Source organism: Citrus clementina, unplaced genomic scaffold (assembly GCF_000493195.1).
Source record: "Citrus clementina cultivar Clemenules unplaced genomic scaffold, Citrus_clementina_v1.0 scaffold_7, whole genome shotgun sequence".
Lineage (NCBI taxonomy): Eukaryota > Viridiplantae > Streptophyta > Magnoliopsida > Sapindales > Rutaceae > Citrus > Citrus x clementina.
Genome location: NW_006262075.1, coordinates 8801240 through 8825930, shown reverse-complemented (window position 1 = coordinate 8825930; position 24691 = coordinate 8801240). Strand labels below are relative to the sequence as shown.

The 24691-nt window shown below is 30.7% G+C and overlaps 1 protein-coding gene and 1 pseudogene across 1 annotated transcript; both read left to right on the top strand.

Moving 5' to 3' along the window:
• The first annotated feature begins 8347 nt into the window (after positions 1–8347).
• LOC112096875 lies at positions 8348–11357 on the top strand (annotated as a pseudogene).
• Positions 11358–13312: 1955 nt separating this feature from the next.
• On the top strand, positions 13313–16097 carry LOC18036518. The gene is made up of 4 exons (XM_024180875.1): positions 13313–13333; positions 14052–15145; positions 15245–15439; positions 15804–16097. The coding sequence occupies exons 2-4, from the start codon at positions 14063–14065 to the stop codon at positions 16059–16061; spliced, it is 1536 nt and encodes a 511-aa protein (XP_024036643.1). The 5' UTR covers positions 13313–13333; positions 14052–14062; the 3' UTR covers positions 16062–16097.
• Positions 16098–24691: the final 8594 nt, after the last annotated feature.

Here is a 24691-nt window from a genome sequence, read left to right as displayed (position 1 = left end):
GGATCTGGTTGATCTCTTGCTTTTGAATCTTGTGAGGGAAAGGTGTTAAAAAATTAATTTTGACTTTACTCATTCCTTTTATATTTAAAAATAAATAAAAATTTATTGTTGGGTCCAAATTATCATTTTTTGTTTATGGTCCTTCTAAAATCTCTTTGCTCAATGTACGTCATTAATCTTGTAAACGGTTATAATGTGAAAAATATTTGTACGTGTATAAAAAAAAAAAACCATAATATAAGGGTCAATTGATCACATGCAGAGTTATTAATCTAACACCTTATTTAATTTAGATTACACAAGGAGATCATCCATTTTCCTTCTTACTGAAATTAATAAATACCATTTATTTTCGTATCCCTTTCATAAAAATGAAGATCACAAGTAATGTGATAGCTTGTTTAGCCTTATACATTTTTATCCAAGTGGTGGCCATAGTTGCTTGAGAGATAGTGACGAAGCAAGGATTAGAGCGAAAAGGAAGAAATTCTGGGAGAAGGCAGTGGATACAGAAGAACTATGTGGGGTGGGTGAAACTGGGTGGGGTGTCAAAGGGGAGGTGCGAGATAACTTTAACCAAAGTAATAAGCCAATCTCCTATGCCGAACATTTTCAGAACAACCAATTTGTCGAATCAATTTTGGATGTTTATAGGGAGCAGCTCCCTCCGGTGGCTGGCCCTTCCCTCACTCATCAAACTCGTTATGATCCTGCTCGTGTATGCAGTCCAATTGTTGAAGATGGCCGCCATGGCTTGTTCCAACGGCTGCGTTTGGCTAGGCTTGAGACCTCTGCATTTAATGGGTATACGCAGATGGTTTATCTGCAAATTTCTGAACAAGTCTCCTAAATATATGAGAATGGCGCCTGTTTTAGCTTTCCTTAGGACAAGAAATTGAGATGTGTTAGTACATCCGTATATATTTCCATAGCTGGTCAGATTAGAGATTATCATGAACTGTTGTTTTTATTAAATTAACTGAATCACATCCTTTGAGCTGTTATTTTAACGTATACTACTTCACCTTTCTTGCTGATTGCGTTTTCCTCTTATATGCTGTCAATTTCCTTGTTCATATTTCCATGTTCTTGAGGTGTTTGTGCGTCAGCCGTGAGGCCCGCTGCATGCTCTTACAAATTTTGGTGTACCTGTGCCGTGATTGTAACTCATTTTACCTTGCACATGCTTTATGTTTATGGCTTAGTATAATCACTAGCGGCTCGACCTCTAGGTAACTTAGGCGGTTGCCTAGGACCTTACTTTACATGAAAGTCCCATGAGATAATTATTTTGTATATAAAAAGAGAAAATGAATTTAAAAATTATTATTATTTTGTAATTATTTTTTCCTAAGTAAACTATCAAATTCCTATAAATTTTATTTAATGTAGTACTTAGTAGTTTTAATTAGGGTTGGCAGAAAAGTCTGGGCCGACCCAGGCCCGAGTTGGCCCAGCCCAGGCCCGCGGGCTTTAAGCCCGGCCCGTGGCTTGAAATTATGGGTAAGGGCTTATAATTAATAAAGCCCATAACATATGAGCTCAGTCAAGGGACTAAATGAAAAACTCGAGCTTTATAATAAATAAATAATATATATTATATATTATGGATAATGGCTTTATATATGTATATATTAAAAAATGTATAATATATTATAAAATTGAAAAAAAAATTAAACAAAACAATAAAAAAATCAGGCAAAGGGAAAGGGCAAATGTTTTGTCACAACATGTCAAAATTCCTAAATCGGTAAGTCTCTATTAGTTTTTTTTTTATATATTAGTGGTTGATTTATATGTTGTGTACGGTACTTGTATTGTTAGTATTTTTATATTTTGTGTTGGCTAATCATGTATTATAGAATTATATTTAAGTTTTTAGCCTATTGTAGTATTATGTATTGGATAATTATGTTTTGAAAATTTATAGTTAAAAATTCGTAAAAACCCGGGCTTGGCCCGGCCCGCCCAAAGCCCGCTCAACTTTGATGGCCTTTGAGAGGTCCTGGACTTATTTAACATTATATGGGCCTGGTCCTAGGCTTGGCAAAGCCCGGCCCAGGCCCTTAAATTGCCAACCCTAGTTTTAATTCCTACAAAATCGATAAATAAATAGTTTCAATCTTATAAATTTTCTATTTCATTTTTAGAATTAATATGTTATAATTAAAAAGTTTTATATTCATTTTAAACTTTTTTTATATTCATTTTAAACTTTTATAAAAGTCCCACACTTTATTACTTATCCATTAAATTTTTCCTCCAACAATCAAGACACGATATGTTCTTGTTGTTTGAGAGAAAAAAAGAGAGAGGGAAAAAATTAATGCTTCCTCTACTTTCCACTCAAGAAGGAAAAAAAAAATATCTAATAGTTTTCTCTATTCTCTATGGCTATTGGTTATTACTCAAATCTTCAAACAATTAATATAAAGATAAAGTTAATTTATGATTTCATCTCAAATTCCAGATTTTATCTTTTTATTATGACATTAATTAGTTGTATTATTTATTTGTTCTTATTTCTTTTTAATATATATTTTTATTCATCTACTTTTTTTGTGTGCTTATTTTATCTATTTTGAAAAAAAAAACTATATCGAAAAACTTTAAAAAAATAGAAAAATAGAAAAATGAGTTTAATTTAGAAAATGAGTAGTAAAAAAATGTAAATTGAGTTTAAAAAAATAAGTAAAAATGTTATAATTGAATTAAAATTTCATGGATCAGCAATAATAGAATAGAATTTTATTTAATAATTTTACATTTTAGAGTGTTTAAAGAATTGATTTTCAATAAATAATATATAACTAATATATTTTTTTTGTCCTAAATTTTAACAAGAACTAATTAAAATCATTTGCCTAAGACCCCAAATATAGTTGAGCCGGCCCTGAGTATAATCTAGCAGCTATTTTTTTAAAAAATAATATTGATGATAATAACTCCAAATTAGAAGTTTTAGGTACAAATTGGGTTTTAGAAAATTTGAAGTTATTACATAAGTGAGATTAAAATGATAATAATAATATCCAAATTTTGATTTAGAGCAGAACAGAGACTAGTTATAACATACGTAAGGGATTTAAAAAATAATAATAATTGTAATATGTACCGTGAACGTGCATATAAAATGTAACACTTAAAAACAAAAACCATACTAATCATTGTAATTATCTGCCAATATAAAGTTGAAAAGCGAGTTAACAGAACATTCGAATTTGTAGTTTCACGTGGACCTGTGTTGTCTTTTTCCAGTTGCACGTGGCAATAGAGCAAATCTGATGCCAGCCAAGGTTTTCTCCATCATAAGCACAAATGAGCCGATAAATCCAAAAAGATGCCACAACTTAGACAGATAACCCACAATTAATGCTGTGTTTACTTTTTGGATTGGAGTGGGAATCTTGAGGAGTGAGAATTCTTGGATTAGGAGTGTGGAGTGGGAGTGAGAGTAGGGTGTTTACTTAGACTAAATAAAAGTATGGATTGTCAATCAGAATCCTAATTATTTGTTTACTTTGTCTTGGATTGGGAGTAAATTATTTTAAATTACAATTTTATCCTTATGTACAGAATTATAATTTGTAATTAAAAAATTAATAAAAAATATATTTGGAAAATAAAATAAATATTTTATTATATTTATAAATTAATAATAATTACTAATATTCTTAATTATGTAAATCATAATTTTTTATTAATTTTAATTTAAATTATGTGAATAAAAATTATTAATAATAGCAACACAAATGAAATATTATTATTGATAATATAGTACAAAATTAATATTTTTTTAAAATAAAATATTTATTATTATTAAATAAATAATTAATATTTATTAAAATTAATGTTTAATATTATAAATTTAAATATAATATTTATTTATTTTTATTTTATTAAATTTAATAAAATAAATATGATATAATTATTATTTTTAATAAATATGATATTATTTATTTTATTAAATATTATTTATTTATTTTATTAAATTTTATTTATTTATTTTATTTTTATAAGGATAAAATGGGAAGAGGGGGGATTGGATTCTCACTCCCACCTCTCCCCATAGGAGTGGGATTCCCACTCCTCACTCCAAAATTGGGTGAGACCCACGGATTCTCACTCTCACTCCCCCATTTTTTAAGGTAAGTAAACACTGGAGTGTGAGGAATCCACACTCCACACTCTCACTCCAGAAAGTAAACACTACCTAAATGCCAATTAAAATTAGTTAAATCTCTCCACCTGTCAGGAAAAAGGAAAATGATGTTGGGCCCGCGTCAAACCCGAAAATAAATAAAACGACGTCGTTTCGTTTGTTTTTTGTCTTTTTTACTTCTCCGAAACGCTGCCGTTTCTGATAAAATATCTCACTCACCGTAAATCTCTTTCGCTTTGTATCTTTGTTTCACCTGAGACAGGTAGAAGAATTCGTTACTTTTCTTACCGAAGAATTCGTTTCACCAGGGATTCCTTACCGAAAAAATCGTTACTTTCCTTCCTTGACCGAGGTCCAGCCATTGGGGATCCACCACGACCGACTCACAGCCACGGTCACCGTCGTTACTTTCTTCCCTGAACGAGGTCCAGCCATTCGGGATCCACCACGACAGACTCACAACCACGGTCACCGTAAACGCTGGTAGCCGAAACTTGTTTGGGAAATTGCAATTGATTTCCCTTTCGCACTTGATTTGGGTACAATTTTGAATTTGCTAATGTTGAGGTTGAGGATGAATGATGATGAGAGATTTCTAGTTTGTGAGGTTGAAGAAATGAGAGATTTCTGATTTGTGATTTGAGTCAATTGCAGCTGTTCTCTGTTCTTTTTTGAATTAATGTAAGGTGTATTTTATCTCCAGTTGTCTGTTTATGCACTCTTCTTGTTCGTTATTTCTGGGCATGAGAGATTTGTGATTTGAGTCAATTGCAGCTGCTGTTTGTCTGTTATTTCTGGGCTTATGCAACTGCTCTCTGTTGATAAATTATATTTATTTTTTACGGTCATATGTGTATACAGTCAATTGCAGCTGCTCTTGTTCGTTGGACATATGTGTATATGTTGTGTCATACACAATTTGCATTCTTACTCACTAAAACATTTCAATCATCTGTGTATTTTCTCCAATTTCAAATGCAACGTGTTGTGCTACTTTTCCCCATCTGAAAGTGCAAAAAAAGAAGTCTAATCTTTTAATGCAAGTAACTGTGAGTCGTCTTTTCTGTTAGTAGGTGTAGATTTGAAGAGAGCTTCAACCTCCTTTCAGGATATGTCCAACTTGGGGAAAGTTATGGAGGGGGAAGCAAAACTCTGAGACCTGGAGGTTTGTTTTTGTTAACCCTGGCTGTTCTCTATTTTGCCAATATTGGAAGCCAGGTAGATGGAAGAAAAAGTATAGAAACAGAAACAGATTATTACTATTATTTGTTATTTTTGTTGTAGCTTTCTGAATTTTTGTTAGATCTTTCCATTATATTTGGTCAACCAAGTTGCTTCATCTGATCTGATTTAGTTTATTGGGTTTATGTTTTAATTCCATAAAAATATTGTTATAGCGGTAAAACACAAGTCTAACTTGATTGAATGTTAACTCTCCTATTAGGTCAAAATGAGAATGTTGAACCATTGTATAGTGAAACATGGTTGAATGATGGCAACTGTCCACCAAATCAGAATAAACATGATGATCTCTTTTCCAGAAAGAGACAGAAACTACATCAGTGGGTTGCAATTATTATTTGCCATTGTTAAAGATGACGCCGTTTTAGAAATGGTAAGTGAAACGGCAGTGTTTTGGAGAAGCAAAAAAGAAAAAAAAACAAACAAAACGATGCCGTTTAATTTATTTTCGGGGTTTGACCCGGGGCAAACATCAACACTCCAGAAAAAAAGAGGAAAAAAAAAAGAAAATGATGTTTGTCCCGGGTCAAACCCCGAAATGGCGTGGAACGACGCCTTTTCGGCTCTTTTGTTTTATGTTTTGATTCGCTGCGAAACGATGACATTTCTACTTCTTTTTTTTTTTTCCCTTTGGTCTGATTTCTTCTTTCCCTTCGTTTAACCTAGTTACATCTTCGTTTTGAAAACAATTAGGCTTTCCTCTTCGTTCTCTTAATGACACTGTTTCTGCTTTTATTTTTTTTTTCTTTGTTATAATTTGCTGTGAATGAAGTCGTTTTGGCTAGGATACATCAGCTTCTTCTTCCTTTTCATTTAACCCAGCTGCAGAACCCTTGCTTCTTCCTTTTTGTTCTCCGAACCAGCTGCAGAACCCTTAATCACGCTAAGGAAAAAGCTTGAACGGGGACGAGTTTTCGACACTATCCCTGGAAGCTTGATTCTCCCCATTGTCCCTGACAAATTGATTGTTGAACGGCTTGTTCCTCACATGTATTTGGCAATCTTCCGGGGATGTTCTAATTTTTTCATAATGCAAGTATTGACTGTTGAACGCCATTATCCCGGGCATGCAATGTAGCTTGATTAAATAATTAAGAATGAAAAATGCTGTCAATTTGTGGTTTTGGTGTGATTTTCACAATCTGAAATTTTCCATACTAGATGGCGAATGGCAGCTTCAGCCGCAGTTGAAACAATAGCGATTGTTCAACATCAACAAGAGGAGACCTCCAAGGCTATGGTTTAACCCCTTCCAATGCAGCCTCTGCTGCAGTAAATTCAGTATACCCCCCGCGCGCGCGTGTCTATATATATATATATATAACTTTATGATGAGAGATCTCACAGTAATCTAAGTAATCAAATGAACATCATGCTGAAAAAATAAATAAAGCTGACAATTTTACTACGGTGAATTTCGTAGTTCATTATTCTTTCGATCATTTAGTTTGGTTTCTTGGTTAAATATGAAATGTATATATTACTATAGGGTAAGATTATTTGAACCCATTTATTCAATAAATAAACTATTAAAATTATATTCTCAAAAAAAATATTAAAATTATAATTTATAAACCCACATTAATACCTAAACTACTCTAATTAAACTAAATTATTGTAATTACCTTTTTTTTTTAATTTAACTAATTTTTCATCCTTTCCTCCATCTCTCCTTTTGGTGCTTTATCCATTACAACTTGCTACTCAAATCTAGGGGTTGCAAAACAAATAAACGAATCATATAGTAAATGAATAAAGTCTAAGTTCAATGGGTTTGAATTCCATTTGTTTATTAAATGAATATTTGTTTAATTGATTTACTCTATAAAATTTAATGAATCGAAATGAATTATTCAATGAATTGAATCGAATTTGAATTCATTTACAATTTGTGTAATACATTTATTGAAAAAAAATATTTTTGTCTTATTATTATAACTTATAATTACGAAACTATCATCTTAATTTTTAAATTTATGTATAAAAAATTAATGGCAAATAAGTAATTTAATCAAATGAATAATAAATGAACATCAAATGAATAAATTCATACTCGATTCGTTTTTTAACTATTTATTAAATGAATCTCAAATGATAAATGAATAAGTGACCTCAAACTTAGATTCAATTAATTTATTTTACAAATCAAATCAACTTTAGCCAATTATTAAACGAATTAATTTTTTCTAATTTAAACATGTTTAATTTGATTAGAATAGAATCGAATAATACATCTTGAACCGAATTGTCGCCCCTATCTATCCTTTAATTTTCTTTTCAAAGTAGTTTTTTTCCCCTAATATTTCATGTGTGAAACAATACCTTTAAAACTTAAGAAACAAACAGATGATAAAATTATATTTTTAATGGATACGGTTCTTCCATTGACTTTTTAGGAAAGCTTCTATGAAGAGAGAATACGTTGCTCAATATTGTAAAGAAATTTTGCATAAATTTACTAGTTGAAATCAAGAGGGAGTTTTATCAACGACAAACTTTTAGCCAAGTTCAAATATTTAACAAATTCCTCAAAAATTTCATTCCATTAACTAACAGAAGTGTAGGTGAAGAAAACAAATTCAATAAATGGGTAAAAATCCAAAGAAACACAAGAATTCTACATACAAAATATATGGCTTGAAGATGGGAGTAAACAATGTAATTTTTCTTTATTAATTGATGATTAGATTGCCTTACTACAAAGTAATTTAGGTTGTCGGCAATTTAATAAAGTGGCTTAATAAGTATTTTGATGGTTTAAAACATCAAATTACCCCATTTATTATTATATTTATAATCACCTACAACTAAGAGTCACAATTAATCAATTACAAAAAAAAAATAAATAAATGAAATAAAATGTTACCAATTTTTTTTTAAAAGAAAAAACAGTAACTTTGAAAACTTCACGCGCGCTTACTCCAACGCTCACAATGAACACTACTTCGTTGCTCCTCACGCCGCCATGCCGCCGAAGCCGATGCGGTCTCCGCCTCTCAGACGCCAGGTCCATCTTCGGACGCCGACGAGTCCACGTCGAAGCGACAACACATTTCCCTCTTAGCCTCTTAAGCACTTCTCCCGCTTCAGCCACGCGTCACCCTGTCCTATCATCTGTGTTTTGGTCTTGTTCGGCGCCGTTTCGTTGACATTTCATTATTCTCATAACCTCGTTTGTATTTCCCCCTACGATCGGCTCTCTCGATTCGGGCCCCGCCTTTACCGATCCGACGCCTTGGAGTCGGGTTCTGGATATCTCGATGTTCCCTGGTGTAAGTCTTTGATTAAAAACGCTTTTTTAAAATCAGATCTGCATTTTAATTTAATTTATTGTGAATATATTTATGAAATTATATGTATTTGCTATATGATAATAGTTTCTAAAGTTGCAATTTTTTTTTTTTTTTATGGGATCTTGTTGAAAGCTAGTTAGTGCAAATTTATAAAATTTTTGTGATTATTAAAACTTTTGCGAATGGTAATATCTGCAATGTGACCTTTCAAGATGAAAGTTTGAAGATCAAGTGCATTGGCACTTAAATGGGATTCTGAATAGGCTTCTTTTTTATTAATTGAAATGTTCAACTTTGAGAGTCTTATTGTTTATATCAATAATGTGTAAGTGGATGAGAGTGTTGCTAGAGAGAGGAGATCTTAAAGTAGTCATGAATTTCATTGTAAATTCAGCTGTGGCCTTTTAAATTTAATCTAGAAAATAGATTAGTTATTGGGTGGGCTTGTTTGTTTTTGCAGAGCCTAAAATCATAATTTTGGAGTAGCCTTCTGTTCATTTACCGGGGTTTATCGTTTTCTAAACTAAATCCTGTTATGACTCAGTATATGTTCTTTTCAAGGTTCTTTCACATTCTTTGATTTACTGTCATATTTGGTTTTCAGATGAATATGCATATTTTAGGTTACTTTGTACTTCCTTTTTGATTGTTACTCAATTTGAAATGGTGAATCTCAGTTGTCTTGCTTGATTTTGAATCGGCCACTTTTAGTTGCTTATCTTAGATGTTATTTAATTCTTATCCTTTTTAAAAGGCAGATCGAAAAATGGAAAAAAGGGTTGAATGGACAACCAAGGATTTAATCGAGGTTTTGGAAGAGTTTGTGCCTATATATGAAACTCGTCCTGTAAAAAACAACATTTATGGTATGGGTTTTGACCAAAGCTTTGGGCCTTGGTTCATTGCTCGATGGCTGAAGCTGGATCTGATGATTGAGAGTGGTGCTTTTAAGGACATTCAACCTGGGTTTTGCGACAAACTATGCCTGATAAATCAATTATTTCACTTTCGCCCTGGCATCCTGCTAACTATCTAAAGAAGGGGCCCGCTTATGTTGATGAAAACTGTACATATTTTGCTGGAAAAGATTTTGTGGATTTGGTTCTATAGATTGGGGGCCCGTCATGAAGAGACATGGGATTACCAATCTCAGCCGAGTCCTAATATTTTTTTATGACCATCAGAATGAATTGAAAAGGTACTCACCGTCCAACTTATTTGATATTGACAAACCTTTGCACTTCCTTATATACTCTAAGATTTGACATGCTTCACTTTTCTCAATGCTGATTTCTCTTAATTCATGCTTTCATGGAAGACTGAAGCAGGCGCTGAAAGTAGGGTTTCGACATCTTGTTTTTGAGGATAATTATGATACTGGAACTGGAGACCATTATTCGTTGAGGCAGCTATGCGATCAGTCATTCATAAGAGGTGCATGCTCTCCCCGCTTTATTTAATGTTTTATGGGTTGCATGAGAATATTTTGTCAAATCGTATGATATGTATCTCCCTTATGATCTTTAAACTCAATGAATTGTCCTTCCTTTTTTCCCCAGAAATATTGGTAATAGAAATTGCAATTGGCCCTTCCCTAAAGAAGTGAATTTGACAAATTGGATGGATGTTTTCGCTCTTTAAGATTTGTTTTAAAGTGCATCATATTGATGTGAAGTACACCCCACCCCTCATTTATCATTCCAGCTAAAGCCTTAGAGGAGATTCATACTGGGCTGCAGATTTTATTAGCTGCTTCCGCTGCCTCAGCTAGCCAAAAACAGCCAGAAATGCTTGTTTTTTTTTCCCTTTCTTTCATTATTCCAGCTTATAGTACCAAGTAGGCATCCAAATAAGTTTCTGTTTCTCTTCTTTGATCTAGCTCTCATGTCTCGTATCCATCTCCTGTTTTAGCCTTTGCACCTTTCTTCGAGTAGTTATATGTAATGCCTTTGTGGTTGAGAATCCAATTCAGTTCGAATTTGCCATGCATGTAATGTTTATTTTCATTAATTCGTTGAATGTTCAAACGGATTCAGGCATTCATTTTAATACTGCTATGCTTATTTCTTTTCAGCTGCCAACCCGTCTGTTCTTGTGGGACTCTCTGCCTCGAAATGCCATGGGAAAGGTAAACTGCAAGCATATCTCATTTCTTTTCTCACGTAAACTTCATTTCATGTCCTTTTACTAAAATGGGAAACATATTTAAAGGGAGAATGTAAAGGTTACTAAATCATTACTTTTATTGACTTTTTTCTTTTTGGCCACTTTCAGGTGAACAAGAAAGAGTTGAAGAACCAACTGGCTGCACAACAATAATTCAACTTAGTTGTACATTAATTATAAGTGAGGAATGCAAGAATGAACTAGAAGAAACATTTATTTTTCATTCTTTTCCTTTCCGTCGAAAGATCCCAAGTGAGAAGCTTGTAATAGTCTTGTATAAATTATATAGGCTAGAAAGAGTTACAGCTGATTTATGTCAAAAGGAACCGTCTATATTTTACTTACGAGTTACGAAAAATACTTCAAATATGCCTGTAGAATCAATATCTTCATACAGATTTTATGAATTATTTTTGCTAATTAATAATTCCAAGAGCGTGTATAATTGGAAGCTGTCTTTTATTTATCATATATTTTCTTGGGAGAAAAAGTGAAAGATTTGTTCCACTATTGCAATAACAGAAAGCAAAGGTATTGTTGATTGTGTTACTAATCTGATAAAATGGTTGCAAGATTATTTAAAGGTTGGCAAAGTCAAGATCACCGGGAGGGATGTGATCAAGTGATTTTCATCAAGCAATTTATTTAATCGATCAATTGATTTCAATCTTATGAGAGGTAGAATGTTAAAAAATTAATTTAACTTTTGTTCATCCCTCTTTATTAAAAATAAAAAATAAAAATTTATTATTGGGTCCAAATTATTTATCTTTCTATTGTCATTTAAAATCTCTTTGCTCAGTATGCGTCATTAATCTTGTAAACGCTTATAATGGGTAAAATATTTGTACATGTATAAAGAAAACCAAAATATAAGAATCAATCGACTACATGCAGAGCTATTAATGCAACACCTTATTTTGTTTATATTACATAGGGAGATTATTCATTTTCCTCCTAACTAAAATTAATAAATACGATTTATTTTTTTATTATTTTGATAATAATTAATAACTCTACTAATAATATAATTGTACCGTATTAACCTTATTTCTAACTATATTTTTATTCATATTTATTATAAGTTAAATAACTCATAAAAATGAAAATGAAAATAAAAAATTTAAGTACTCAAAATAAGAAATAATATATTGATGCAAATAAAAAACGTAATAATAAGAATTTTTTTGTACTTTTTGTTATTTTTTAAAATACTTTCTTATAATAGGTATATATTTTATATTCTCAAGATGAATTATCAATCAAATGACCTATTTACCTCTCTTTTTCTTTTTTCTTTTTTTAGTGCTAGAGGAACTTTTAAATATTATAAAAATTATAGGAGGTGAATGGTATATATTGATTTTAATAAAGAAGAAATTAATAATCTCCCTTTCACAAACATTTGGAACTTTTTTAAATTTAACTTTTTTTAATAAAATTTTTGACACAAAAATTTGAGTTGCCTTTTAGCACAGGTTACAATGTTTCCATTATAAATACAAGTCTAATATTTAATGACTTTTTCAGTTTCTATATATGATTTCACACCATTTCAACAATCGATTCATCAAAGCACATGTGACTGACACTATTCTAGTATTACTGAAGATTATTTTTCTAATAATATAATTTCATATAAAACTCATAGAATTTAAAAATATATAAATTATCAAACTCCTAACTGGAAAATGGATTAGTTTTCTTGGCTTAAATTTTCATTTAAAAGTAAAAGTCAGTGACACAAGTTTTCCTCTTTTGATTGCATTTAAGCCAACAGCAAAGAAGGGGATGAATTGGTGGTAATGTTATATCCTCACCTTTTTATTTTATTTTTATTTTTATTTTTTAATATTCACAATTTGATTGCTGTATAAAACAAATGAATGAGAATTTGTTTCTTAATTTCAAATGAATAATAAGTTCAAGTGATGAGCATATACTATTTACATATTTAATTTATATCTAACTTTATATTTGTTAGTTATTTTAATTGTTATTATTGATTAATTAAATTATTATATTGAACAGAAATATAATTAGATACTAAAAATAAAGTACACAAAGAAAAATAATTCGGGAATCATTGAAGATAAATTGGTTTTATTGGGAGCAATTGAGCCAAATTTACAAGGCAAACTAACCAAAATTCACTTAATTGCAAATCTAGATCATGCATGCACGTGAATGAATTGACGAAGTATGGAAACAGAAGCTTGGCTTGTTAAAGTCGGTTAGCCGTATTTAAAAAAAAAAAAAAAAAGTCGGTTAGCCAACTCAACTTCTAAAGGCTTTAGGATTCACGCTAGCGGTGGCTTAGGAATTCAAATCAAAAAAGGATTAATTGCAAGCTTCCACATAAAAAGAAGCCAAGTTGAGTGGAGAAGACATTCGCGAAGAGAAGCTTGATAGGAGCAGAAGATCAAGAACGAAACACGGGCAAAAGGCTTTCTTGCTCTCCTTAATTTAAGTACGTCTACCTAAATCTTGTTTAATGAAATAATTATTTTTTTATTTAATTAATTTTCTACATGTGTTCTTTGACGATTATCGTCTTTATTTCATATGATTGATTGATATATTAAATAATTATCTTTTATTTTTAATAATGATGGATTTAAAAATCTTAGTAGTTTAATTAATCTTAAATCTATACTCTATTTGCTCAACTAGATTAAGATTAATATTGATTTAGATTTAAATTGGTCAATTAACCCTAAAACATAATTTTTTTTTTCCTCCGGTTAAAACATATTTTTATGTAGAGCGACAGCCTTCTTCAAATTTTTATTATATATTTACTTATTTATGTTTGATAATCCTTTTCACCCTTTCTGTAATTATTTGTGATAAATTTATTTATTTAAAGCCTGCACATGTTATATATGCGGTGGGAAAATTTAGGCTAATTAGCAATTAGTATGCGTATTTTCAGGAATTGAGTCTGAAGAATTTTCTTGAAAAAATTTTAATTATATGTTTTGGGGTTCTTTCGCTTAGAGTTTATTTATTATCGTTCACTGTTTTCTCTTTTGTTAGTATTTTTTTTTCCCCTTTTAAAGCATAGTAGAGCAGGAAATTGAATATGCTCTCCAACCATGTGAAAAGCACAGATAATGTATTTATATGTTTGTTGCATTCTTTTTCTTTGATTATGATGCAATTTCTGAACATGAATATGATTACAGAGTTGCAGATTATGGATCGAATATCGGAGTTGCCTACATTTTGGAAAGAGAAAGATGAAGAATTACAAAAAGAATTTGACGAGTTGAAATTAATTGATAATAATCTGGTTCAGTTCCGCAATGAACTTAAGTTAGGTATTCAGAAGTGGATTCTGCTGGTACGACTTAAGGATGTTGAAGGATCTTCTTATCTTGTTAATAAATGGACAGCATTGGTGGTGGATGTTGAAGGATCTTCTTCTCTTGTTGATAAATGGATAGGATTGGCCGTAGGGAATGGGGTAAAAGAATTACACATTGTAGTCGAATCATCACCTCACGAAAGTGCCTACACTTTGCCTCAAGCAATCTACTCTGCTAAATTGTTAACCACTTTAGTTCTCAATGGTTGTCGATTGGACGAACCCTTGATTGCTATAAACCTAAATTCTCTGAAAAATCTTTCTCTACAGAGAGTCTATGCAAATGAACAGATGGTCCATAACCTTATTGCTGAATGCTGTTCACTGGAAGATTTGAGCCTTCGCTATACTTTGGGTTTGAAGTTTTTTAGTGTCTCCAAAGCACACAAACTGAAGAATATGGTAATTGTGGATTATTCACGGTCAAGTGAACTTGAAAGTATTGTTGCTCCGAGTCTTCAACAGTTAACCCTGGTGCGTGTCATTGTCGTGGCTACTTGCCCAAATTTGAAAAAGTTACATCTATCTGAGATTGTTCTCGAAGACCAGGAGTTTCATGAACTTATTTCAAAATTTCCCTTGCTCGAGGATCTGTCAGTGTCTAGCTCTCAACCCCTCGAAAGGGTTAAATTTTCAAGTAATTTGCTCAAGCGCGTAGCATTTTTGTTCTGTAGAAGTTTGAGAGCAGTGGACCTTGATACTCCCAATTTACTATCTTTTACTTTTGAGAGTGTTCGAATTCCCACCATATCAATAAGTGCGTCTCATCAATGTCCATGGAATGTATTCTTTGTACATGAACATGACGTTGGAGATATTGACAACTGGTACCTTAAGCTAAAAGAATTTCTTGGAGCATCTAATCAAATTGAAAATCTGCTCATAAATCTACGTAGTGTAAATATCCGACAGGTACGTATGCATATTTATAATAGGTTAGTGCTTTTGTACTTTTGACTGACATTATATTCCTAATTGTGTCTTTTTTTCTCATTGTTGTGATTTGTTTAGATGCCATTTGATTTAGAGGAATTCAAAAATCGTTCCCCCTCACTCCCTTTTCAAGTCGGGAATATGCGACTCATAGTAGGTATGGAAGTGCCAATACAAGAATACAAGAATTTGATGGATGGTATTTTCTGGATTTGTTATCCCAAGAATTTGTATCTGCCTAAACAATTCAATGCCAGTTCCCAATTTATCGAGGTATGTTTAGCTTTACCAGTAATTTGGCATATTCAATGTGTTATTAAAAAATATTAAAGATTGAAACAAGGTAAGACTGAGCCTAGTTTATCTTGCTTTTCAATTATATTTTAATTAACATGGTAAATTAGGTCCAGTCTTATCTTGTTTCTGTCGACATTCTATTAAATCTTGCTTTTTAATTATGTTTTAATTAACATAATAAATTAGGTCCAATCTTATTTTATCTCTGTCGACGTTCTATTAAAATTTTCAATGTAAGCATCATTAATTCTTCAGTAATATTATTTAAACTTTGTTGTTAGTTTTAAAGTTCACATTATAATATGTATGCATGCCCTAATTTTCGTTTAATTGCATGCAGTGGCTTTTGGAACTACTATGGAATAGAAATGAGAAGTGTTGCAAATCTTGTCCTATCAAATGTTGGAGGCATTATTTAAAGAATACAAAGACAGCGAGCTTCTTACCGAATGGAGATGCTAGGCCAATTAATATAGATAATTGGAGGGATAGACTGCCTATGCTTCCAGATGGATATTTGAGGGAGAGATTGCCTACGCTTCCAGATGGAAATTTTAAACTCAATCTTGAATGGTGTTTTCCCGAACATGACGCATGATAAGTCTCGATCAGTTTTTCTCTCTGATAGTAAGAAACATATATTATAATAGGATAACGAATGTGTTGAATCATATTGATAAATAAAATTCTACATGTTCAAATGAGGGCGACCAATCTCAGTATATCACTCGTTTGAGTCAATATTTTTTTGTAGCGCCTTGTCCCAGGTGCTCCTCATACCATTTTCTCATGAAACAAGATTGTCTTATTTAAGCCAAACAGATCCATTTATATTTTACTTACAAAAAATATTTCAATTATGCTAGTAAAATCAACATCCTCATACAGAATTTAGGAATATTTTTGCTTATTAGTAAGTCCAAGAGCGCATGATAGAAAGCTGTCTTTTCCTTATCATATGTTTCTTATCCAGAGAAAGATTCGTTTCAATTTAGATGAATGAGCTAGTGGTTTGCAAGATTATTAAAATATTAGCACAACTAATATCATCACAAACATGAATTTTAAAATAGATTAGAGTTAATACAACAAATTAATAAATGCACGACATGTGTAATTAAATTTAATATAACTATCATTTACATGGACATTGCTTTTAAAAATAAAAGTGTATTTCATAGCATTATTTGCTTGTATATAATTGACATGATATTTCTAATGTATTCTAAAATTTCTCGATCACTGGCTCTAAATACCTAATTAACATCTTTTTTTAAATTCTTCTAAAAGCTCTTTGCTTAGTATTTCCCCTAGGGATGGCAATGGGGAGGGGAGGGGAGGGGACCAACATCCCCGCACCCATCCCCGATGTTCTTCATATATCCCTGTCCCAATCAGAATTACTTGAGGGGATCTCCGAAAGGTCCCCGATCCCCGAATAACTGATACATTTTTTTATTTTTGAACTTAATTTAATCATATTAAAATAAAAATTTTAATAAGGTAAGGTTTGACAATATATCTTAGATTAACATTAATTCAATACAAAAATTACACTAAAAATACAAATAATTAGAATAATTATCTTCCTCAACCTTTATAATCCTATAATAAAAAGAAATTACTTCGATATCAATAATGAAATAAATGAAATGGGTATAGATATTGAAATTAATATTTTTAATAAAAGCATTTACTCTTGTATCTCATACTCATCCTATTCTTCCTCGAGGAATGTTGGAAATTAAGAGATAGGATCAGGTTTCAAATCTAAAACAATAAAAATAATATATGCAATATGACTCATAATCTAAAATAGTTTTGGGTCAAAACCTTTGAAATAAGGTATGATCAAATAGTAATTAGGACTACAACTAGTTAACCAGGCTTGAAATTTTTATAGTAGATGCGTATAAATATTTTGATATTTGTTATTTATACTAATATTTAACATTTTATAATTTAAATTTTATTATTCATTTATTAATAATTCTAAAAAATAAAATCAGAAAAAAAAATTAATATGAGGAAATGGGGAAATGGGTAGGGGATGGGGATTCCATCTCATCCCCGTCCCTTCCCCGAATAAAAATCTGGGTAAAAAATCATCATCATCCATTCCCCGAATAAGAAATTGGGTATAAAATTATCTTCATACCCTCCCCGAATAGGAAAAATCCTCAATGGTCCCTGTCCCCGTGGAAGTTTTTGCCATCCCTAATTTCCCCATTAATCTTGTAAACCCTAATTAACTTTTTTTTTTTATAGATTGGACATGCTTTGAGAGGGCCTAGGCTTTTTACAAATTATATGTGTCAAGCCTAGGCGCAAGCCCTTAAATTGTCAAGGCTAGCCCTTAGTATTTAAATCATGGTCATAATACACTTGCACAGTTGTATTTTGTATTTTTTACTAGTTTCAAAATTATGTGATTCAATTCTTAATTAACCGTTATATGAATAAATATGGGGATTAAATACGTAATATGCCACAACCTATTGAAGTGTTATTATCGTATTATTGTGTTGATCTTAGGTCTAAATTAATAAATACCATTTATTTTCGTATCCTTTTTATAATAGTCAATAACTCTCCTAGCAATATAATTGTACAACATTTCTCTTATTTTTAAATATATTTTTATTTATTATAAGTTAAATAAATATATAAATTAAAATTAAAATTAAAACTTAAGTACCAAAAATAAGAAATAACATGCTTTGATGTGAATAAAAAAATTAATAATAAGATTTTTTGTACTTTTGTTATTTTCTAAAAAAATTTCTTATAATAAATATATATTTTATATTCTCAAGGTTAATTATCAAGCAAATTACCCATTTACTCCCCTTTTCTTTTAATTTTTTTAGTGATAGAAAGATTTTTAAATATTATAAAAATAATAAGAGATAAGTGATTTACATTAATTTCGTTAGAGGAGAAATTAACAATGTCCTTGTCACATATGTTTGACACTATTTTAAATTTAGGGTCCTGCTACTTTGTAACTGGTGTTCACTGTTCAGTATCCCTATTGTGTCATTTAGTGATTTAAGCATTAAATCTAACTAAAGAGTTGCATATCGGCATATCGGCCCAGATGTGTTTGCATAATTATTAACATTGTCATCCCCGACATTTATTGAAAAATTAGAAAAGGCAAAGGTTTCTGAATGTTGACATATATGTCCAGATTATTTCAAAAAATTTTAAACTATAATCCATTGACCTAGTTTGACTATTAGAATGAGTATCATTGTATAGACCATAATGTAATCTCATGTAAAAATTACAAAATACATGAAAAATTAACATGTGTTAATAAATATTTTTGTAACATAATATGTATTTAATATACAATAAATTATTTGAATATGTCAATTAAAAAAGAATAAATAATGAAAATATATTAATTTGTTAATAATAACAATAATAATATATGACCAAAATGAAAATGTATATGCCTAAATTAAATGTTTCTAATACTATTAGTAATGAACACGTCTCGTAATTCCTACAGTTATTTTAATGACAATATCTTCATGTGTACTGTAACCGAATTCATTTCTATTTTTTCTTTATTCTTAATTAGCAGTTTAGCACCCATCAACTTTATTCTCTATTTTTTTCCCTTCTTTTCATAAACTCAAATGTATTAAAATAGTTTTAATTAAAACCATCATATTTTAAAAATAGATTTTTTTTTATCAGCAATAACCTAATATTGATCTTTGGTCTAGGTTGATTTCAAAGTACAATTATTTTTTCATAGATGCTATTGAATAAAGATTTATGGCTCTTAAAATTCTATTATTTATAAACTTCCCATTCATGTTCTCTAAAATTCTTGAACTAAACCTTTTCTTGAGAACTTTTTTTCTTTTTGAATTTATACGAATGACTATTTTTGTGTTAAATAAAAGATACCTTAAGTAGAGAATAAATGGTTGTAAATTATAGATGTTTATCCTTTGTCCTTAATATTAATTTAATGAATGGGTATTTTTGTAATATAACTAATTTAATTATAGTATGAGATTTTTTGAACCTACTAAATTATTCTATACACCTAATTACTTAAGAAACCCATAGCCTAAAGTTAAAAATTAAAATTTGACTATGTATGCCTCATAATACTAAAAATAACCTCAATTTCATTTATTTTTTGAATAAAAATTATACTCTACTGCTTTTTTTTATCAAAATTAATCTTTTATGGACTGGATAATCTTGCAAAGTTTGGACAATAAAAGATGAATAAAAAAGTGCTTTATGCTAGAAAAAATTCAACTTTTAATTTGACAGCAATAAACATTTATTTATCTCTTTATTATTCTTTTTTACTTGTAATAGAAAAAGAATTGCTTTGCAATTTTTTTGTCTATTGGAAACTTACAACAATTAAATGGGGATTGGTGCTAACTGTTAAGTAAAGATGCTTAAATCTTGTTTTCATGTTTTTTTTTTTTTGGTACCGTTTGCCTTTGGTTTTCCTATTAATTCATGATCACTGTGCAATTCTTCATATATATATATATACACTTCTAGTGTTTATGCAGTTTTAAAATATTCCCCCATTGAAGGATCCAGGATTCTATAAAATCTCAACTCATGCCTCGTGAAATTAAAAGCTAAAATTTGCTTAAATTAAAGACCTCCCAACAACAAATGTAGATGGTAATTCAATTTGACTTATTTGTTCCATTACGTTTTTACACTAGTTTCTTTTTTTCTTTTTGAATGAATATTATTTGTTTAATATGAAATTGTGCATAGCTTAAAATAAAATTTGAATTTAAATTACAATAAGAATAAAAGAAAATAATAAGTAATGAAGTATATATCTTGTCCTTAATATTAAATTATTTCATAGGCATTTTAGTAATAGAAATTTTAATTAAAAAATAGCTGTAAAATATATTTTGAAGTCAAATAGCCTACTCTTATTTAAAAGGAGGTACTATGAGTATTTTATTGATTTATATATCCACGGACCTTTTTTTTTATAAGGGTAAAAATAATAATTCTATATTCTATTAAATTTTTGTTAATAGTCAACTCAACAATATAAGTATAAAAAAAATAAAGAGGACTTGAGTGTCAAAATTTAGAAATGTTATTTAGTTGTTTATTTGGGTTTTTTAACAAGAAACAAGACATAACTATAGTGAAATTAAATGAAAAAAATAGTTGTATAATATATTTTGGTACTAAATTCTCAAACTTTGTTTGGGATTAGATGAGCACTATTCAAGGTGCAGCTTTATCAATTTATTATAAATAAATCTGATTGCTCAGATCTAATGGTCTAAAAGCAATGTTAAATGGAGAAAATCGGGCTGATTATAAAGGAGTGGTGAAGACGATTGGGAAAATAAAATTACCATTATAACTGAATTGTAAATAAGAATTAATGCAAAAGATTCAATCAAAAAGGATAAAAGAGGGTAAAGTATTACTAGGGTGCCGAAACTTTGCCCTTAAATTTAACTACTTTTTTAACAAAATTTTTGACCCAAATATTTGAGTTGCTATTTAACACAAGTTGCAATGTTTCCATTTCAAATTCGAGTCTAATTTGTTTTTAATACTGATTACACATCATATTACTGTATTGCATAGATATTTACAACTGCAATTATAGCAGACATTACACTGATATTTACAATTAGATATATATAATTGAGACTTATATTATTATATTAAATTATATGAAGTACATGCCCAGACAAATAACTCTCTCAGACGAGAGATGTCTCTACTCCACTCGTATTTCGCAAAAGAGAACGACTTATAAATAATTTAATCATTCAATACTTTTGTGAGGGCTTGGACCGGCACCCGCACACTTGTGAGGGCAGCAGCCCAACCACTGGGCCAAAGGCTGAGTGGCTCCAAGTCTAATATTTTATGCCTATTTTAGTCTCCCTATATGATTTCACATCACTTTAACGATGAATTCATCAAACCACGTGTCAACATCACTGACACAATTTTAGCATTAGTAAAGATAATTTCTCTAATAATGTACTTCCATATAAAACTCATAGAACTTAAAATATATAATTTATCAAACTTCTGACTAGAAAATGGATGAGTTTGCTTGGCTTAATTTTTTTTTTTTGACAATAAAAGTCAGTGACACAATTTTTCATCTATTGATTGCATTTAAGCCAACAACAAAGAGAGTGGATGAATTGGTGGTAATGTTAGATCTTCATGACCTTATCTCTCTTTTTTTTTTTTTGGATATTCACCATTTGATTGGTGTATAAGACCAATGAATGAGAATTTGTTTCATAATTTCAAATAAATAATAAATTTAAGTGATGAGCATATACTATTTAATAGTTAATCTCTAATTATATGTTTACTAGTTATTTTAATTGTTATTTTCGATTCATTAAATTATTTTATTGAACAGAAAAATAATTAGATATTTGATATAAAGTGCACAAAAAAAAATTGGGAATCACTGAAGAAAAATTGGGTCGGGGAGAAATTGACCAAATTCACACGTGGAATACTTGGTGAATAACCAAAATTCAATTAGTTGCAAATCTAGATCATGCATGCACGTGAATGAATTAAAGAAATATGGAAACAGACCTTGGCTTCCTAAAGTCGGTTAGCTAACTCAACTTCTAAAGGCTTTAGGATTTCATGCTAGCGGTGGCTTAATTAGGAATTCAAATCATAAAAAGGATTAATTGCAAGATTCTATGTAAAGGGAGCCAAGTTGAATGGAGTAGACATTCGCGAAGACAAGCTTGATCGCAGGGGCAGAAGATCAAGAACGAAGCACGGGCAAGAGACCTTCTTGCTCTTCATTAATTTAAGTACGTCTAATTATTTTTTTTCTTAATTAATGGTCTACATGTGATCTTTGATCATTATGGTTTTTGTTTCATATGATTCATTTGATATATTGAATAATTATCTTTTCATTTTCAACAGTAGTGAGTTCTGAACCTTAGTAGTTTAATTAGTTTTAGAACTCTATTTGTTCAACTAAGTCAAGATTAATATTGATTTAGAGTTAAATTGGGCTTTTCATTCAACCCTAAACCGTAGTATTTTTTTTTTGCTCTGGTTAAAAATAATTTTATATAGAGTGACAACCTCTTCTTCAAATTTTTTTAATATATTATTTATATATGACTGATAATCCTTTTCACCCTTTTCTGTAATTATCTGTGATAAATATATTTATTTGAAGCCACCGAACATGTTACATACGCGGGGGAAAGATATAGGTTAATTAGTAATTAGTATGCATATGTTCAGGATTTGAGTCTGAAGACCTTAGCTTTGTAAATACTTGCTTTGTAAAAGACTTTAGCTTGTGTTAAGAATTATATATGGATTATTTTCGCTTAACGACATATTTTAACTAGTTTTATGTTTAATTGACAAGATATAGATGTTCTAAGTGGCACTAATCATGATTATGATAGTGTGATTCCTGTTGGATCCTTAAAAAGAGTCCCAACAATTAATGAATGTGGTATAATCCATCTCTCACTGATCCTTGTTGAAATATTTTATTTGCATCTATTTCTGCCTTGTAGTTTGTGAATTGTACTTGATCCGGTATTGAACTATTTCTCATTATAAGGAAAGGAAAACAATATCTAATTATCTATGACTATTGTTACACTTCAAATCCTTTGATTAAGATTGTAAATAGTTGGGCATTGTAATCACTTCTCAAACAACATAAATTACTGAACACAACGAAAGGTTGATCATTCATTAGTTACATTTGCAAGGCTTAGGGCCCATGGAGAGACAGCTTCAGCTCATAAGCGTCTTCCATATTACGATGTTCGGTGGTAGACACCAGCTCAAAACTTGCATCCAAATGGTACAGGTGAAAAAAGAGGGTGGGTGTGCGGACGGAAATCCTGTAGCCTTCGAATTCATTTTCGTCGTTGCGAATGTCTGTGAAGACAATCCCCTCATCCTCCTCATCCTCCTCACCATAGCGAATGTCCTTCGAAACCTTAATAGGAGGATATATCACGAAAGGAGGACACTGTAAAAGAAATATAGTTTCATTAGTAATTATTTTAGTTATTTTAAAGTAGAAATCTTAAAAAAAAAAAAAAAAATACTACCGTGTGAAGCTCCCAACAAGTTTTAGTTATATCAAGTTTCAGCGGTTCGTATCCACGACAAGCAATATTTACGAAGAAAGCAGGAACTTGAACTTGGCAACCGAAACGATCGTCCTGCATCGGACTCGGGTTGCTGTTAGGGTACAGAATAACCCAACCCCCCCAGTCACATCGGGAACACTAATAAAGAAAATAAAAAGTGTCAAGAACCACTAAACAGAATGATTAAGGGTGATATTTTTAGTTTGTTGATTTTTGTTTTGTGATAAGGAAAACAGATAAAACTTGTTTGGTAGACTCGTTTTTTAAGAAAATAGTACAGTAACGAGACATGAATCATTTCCCTTTTTTCAAGTTTACGAAGGAAACTAGTTCTTGTTGTGGTCTAACAAATTTTTTGTGGGTCCTACAATCTGTAATACATGATTGAAGCTTATACCAGGTGAAAGCGTGAAAGATTTGCAAGTCCAGATAGCAGTTTGATTCGAAAACTATCGACAAAAAATCCCAAGCCATTAAGCTCTCAATAAAACCCACAAAAACCATATCCAAAGCCTGATATAATCACCATTTGTTGCCATGCCCCATACTACCATTTTGTTCAAATTTACATACAGCTTCACAAAACAAACCATAACAAATACAATACTGTAAAGCTACTAAACAGAACAAAATGAGAGGAAAAAAAAATCATAAACTCACACAAAAACAGACACAACCATCAAAGAACAAAAAAAGAAAAAAGAACGAGAGTATAAAATTAAAGAAAAAGCATACCGTGCAAGCAATAAAAGCTAACAAAAAGAAAGCTTGATCACTCAAGCTGAGTTTAGCTGGCGGAAGAAAAAGATTAGTACTCTACTCTTAACAAAAATAACATAATAGAAAATATGTACTGGAATATATCTCCCATCCATGCCGGGACGCAAAAACAAGCTCCTCCACGCTTCCTCACCGCAACACCTGCATCGCACCTGCAAAACGTAGAAAACAGATTAAAACAAAGAAACTAACTAAGTATAAAAAGTAAAAAATGCTTTCTTATAGCACATACCAGCAGACGATACTCAAAATCAGGACTCTCCATCCCTCCGTTAGGCTGCAGTTT